This window comes from Ranitomeya variabilis, chromosome 4 (genome assembly GCF_051348905.1).
Source record: "Ranitomeya variabilis isolate aRanVar5 chromosome 4, aRanVar5.hap1, whole genome shotgun sequence".
Taxonomy (NCBI): domain Eukaryota; kingdom Metazoa; phylum Chordata; class Amphibia; order Anura; family Dendrobatidae; genus Ranitomeya; species Ranitomeya variabilis.
The window spans coordinates 221,173,352-221,176,109 of record NC_135235.1 but is presented as its reverse complement, the minus strand read 5'-3'; the positions used below and the strand labels follow the sequence as shown (position 1 = coordinate 221,176,109).

General features: G+C 38.1%; 1 protein-coding gene across 1 annotated transcript; it reads right to left on the bottom strand.

The window, feature by feature from the left end:
* Positions 1-662: 662 nt before the first annotated feature.
* On the bottom strand, positions 663-1,694 carry LOC143767793 (chemerin-like receptor 1). Its single transcript, XM_077256312.1, has one exon. The coding sequence runs from the start codon at positions 1,692-1,694 to the stop codon at positions 666-668; it is 1,029 nt and encodes a 342-aa protein (XP_077112427.1). The 3' UTR covers positions 663-665.
* Positions 1,695-2,758: the final 1,064 nt, after the last annotated feature.

Below are 2,758 nucleotides of genomic sequence, written 5' to 3'. Positions count from 1 at the left end.
GCTCTGAAAAATGGACTTACAACCTTACTAATAAAAAGAGTTTACTCACAGATTTTCAGGTAACCCATTTTCCAGGAGCATTATGGAGGAAACAAAGAACCTGTCAAAGGCTAAAGAACAAAATATTGCGGGAAACCCAATATTATTTTTTTAATCTTATTTATTTTATATAAGTAAAAGTAAATATAATTATCCTTACATAATGATAAGTCATTTTACTCAGGCTACTTTGTCACTAAATATATCAGATGCAGCTTTCTTTAATTTTGGTAAATGACTAATGTAAAGCGAAAAGCACAAAAAATCATTAAGTCATAACTTAAAAATCTACATTTGATCCAAAGTCATAGTATAGTTCATGTTACTGTACAACTTCTTATTTGTCTTCTGTATGTCCCATTGTAAGAGCTGTACTCCCCTCCTGATTCTCACAGACTTCATTTTCCTCGTCTTCTATAAATGCATTTTCAAATGTAACATGGAATGAGCTGCAACATTTTCACCTCCAAAGGTTTGGAACCTCATTGTTTTCAATGGGGTTTGGGTTTAGAAGTTCTGATATAATTCTGGTGCCCGATTAAAATTTTTAAGTAAAGTTCGGTTTAGTACCAGAACCCAACTTCCAACCCAACCAGAACTTCCACAGATCCGCTTATCCCTACTTCTTATTTGTCATCTGTATGGGTCCTTGTAAGAGCTATATTCCCTTCCTGAGTCTCACAATCTGCCTTCTCCTCGTCTTCTAGAAACGCCTTCTCAAACGTAACCTGGAATGAGCCGCAACATTTTTCCTTGAAATCTCGACCAATGAAGACGTAGAGGATGGGGTTAATGCAAGAATTAACGATAATTAGGACAATGGCTATACAATTTCCATAATGAATGACATAAAAAGGAATGTTAATTGATCTAAATATCACAATAAAGTGAATCAAGTAACTGGGAAACCAGCAGATAAAGAAGGCAATGATGATGGCCGCCATGGATTTAAAAGGTTTAGAAGATGTGAAGATGCGTTTCCTTCTCATGTGCAAGACAATCGCGATGTAACAGGAGACAATCATAATAAACGGTAGAAGGAAGTAGAAAACAAAGCCCAAAACTGTCTTTTTTATGAAAATAGAATAATCTATGTCAAAAATGCAAAGTGTTCCTTTGTAGATTTTTATCGCGTCTGCGTATATTAAGTTGGGTGTAGCCAGAGAAAATGAAAATAACCAGATGATTAGGGAAATGATGAAAGCCAATCTTGGTCTTCGGTGGTTATGACACCATACCGGGAACACGACACAGATGCATCGGTCTACACTGATGACCGTGAGCTGGAGGACACTGACTGACGTATTAATGAACAAAAGTGCCTGCATTAACTTGCACAAAAAAATTGACCAATTTGCTAATATATGTTTTGTGATGTTCACAGGATATAATAATGAAAAGAAGAAATCAGCGATGGCCAAGCTGAGGAACCACACGACGTTGACTGTTTTTTTCATCTTGAAGAGTCCAAAATAGATGACAAGACCGTTTCTGATGATTCCCAACAAGCAAAATACGGAGCAGATCGCCACAAAGCAAATATCCTCAAAGGCTATTGATTTTTGATGGTCACTTCCAGTATAGTTTTCATAATAATATGTATAATCCAAATTGGTTTCATGATCCAGAGAAATTAAATCTGTTACGCTTTCCATTATTTTTTTTTCTGTGTCATAGATGTCAGGAAAATTAGTGTATTTTTTTATGAAAAAAATAAAAAAATAAATAAAATCTACGTTGAAGCTTTCTACACTCAATGCTCTGTAAGAAAATGACAAGGTAATAGTTGACTCCAATATAGTTTGAAAAACAACTGTTGTGAAAACTATATAAAATTCTACTTGGCAAGAATGTAAAATTCTCTCTTCTTATTTTCTCACCTTCACCAATTTAACTTTGTTGACTCATTTTTATTTTTTAAAGGTGATGATGTAAACAATTGTTTAATTGGAAGCAGGGGTGGATTAAGAGTAACTATGACCCCAGGGTAGTTTAGAGGGCATGAACCCTCAATCACTCAATGTACCACATGGCATGTCACATGACTCCTTTTTGAGAGATCATGTGAAAGTTCACGTAGTTAACACACAGGTGCTCTGGTGCATATTTGCATTTCTTTTTCGCTTTTGTACAGCGTTATTTTATGAATCCTAATAGAGGATACTCTACTCTATTCTACTCTACTGGAACAACACGTCTACCTTGAACTGTCCTCCCATCTGTCTTCTTGCTCCCTCTTTGACCGCTTACAATCTGGCTTCCGGTCACACCATTCCACTGAAACTGCCCTAACTAAGGTCACCAACGACCTCTTAACCGCCAAGAGCAAGCGACACTACTCTGTTCTCCTCCTCCTCGACCTGTCGGCTGCCTTTGACACAGTGGACCATTCCCTATTATTACAGATCCTCTCATCCCTTGGCATCACAGACTTGGCCCTATCCTGGATCTCATCATACCTAACAGACCGGACATTCAGCGTCTCCCACTCACACACCACCTCCTCACCTCGCCCCCTATCTGTCGGAGTCCCACAAGGTTCAGTTCTTGGGCCCCTTCTCTTCTCCATTTACACCTTTGGCCTGGGACAGCTCATAGAATCTCATGGCTTTCAGTATCACCTCTATGCTGATGACACACAGATCTACATCTCTGGACCAGATATCACCTCCCTACTAACCAGAATCCCTCAATGTCTGTCCACTATTTTATCCTTCTT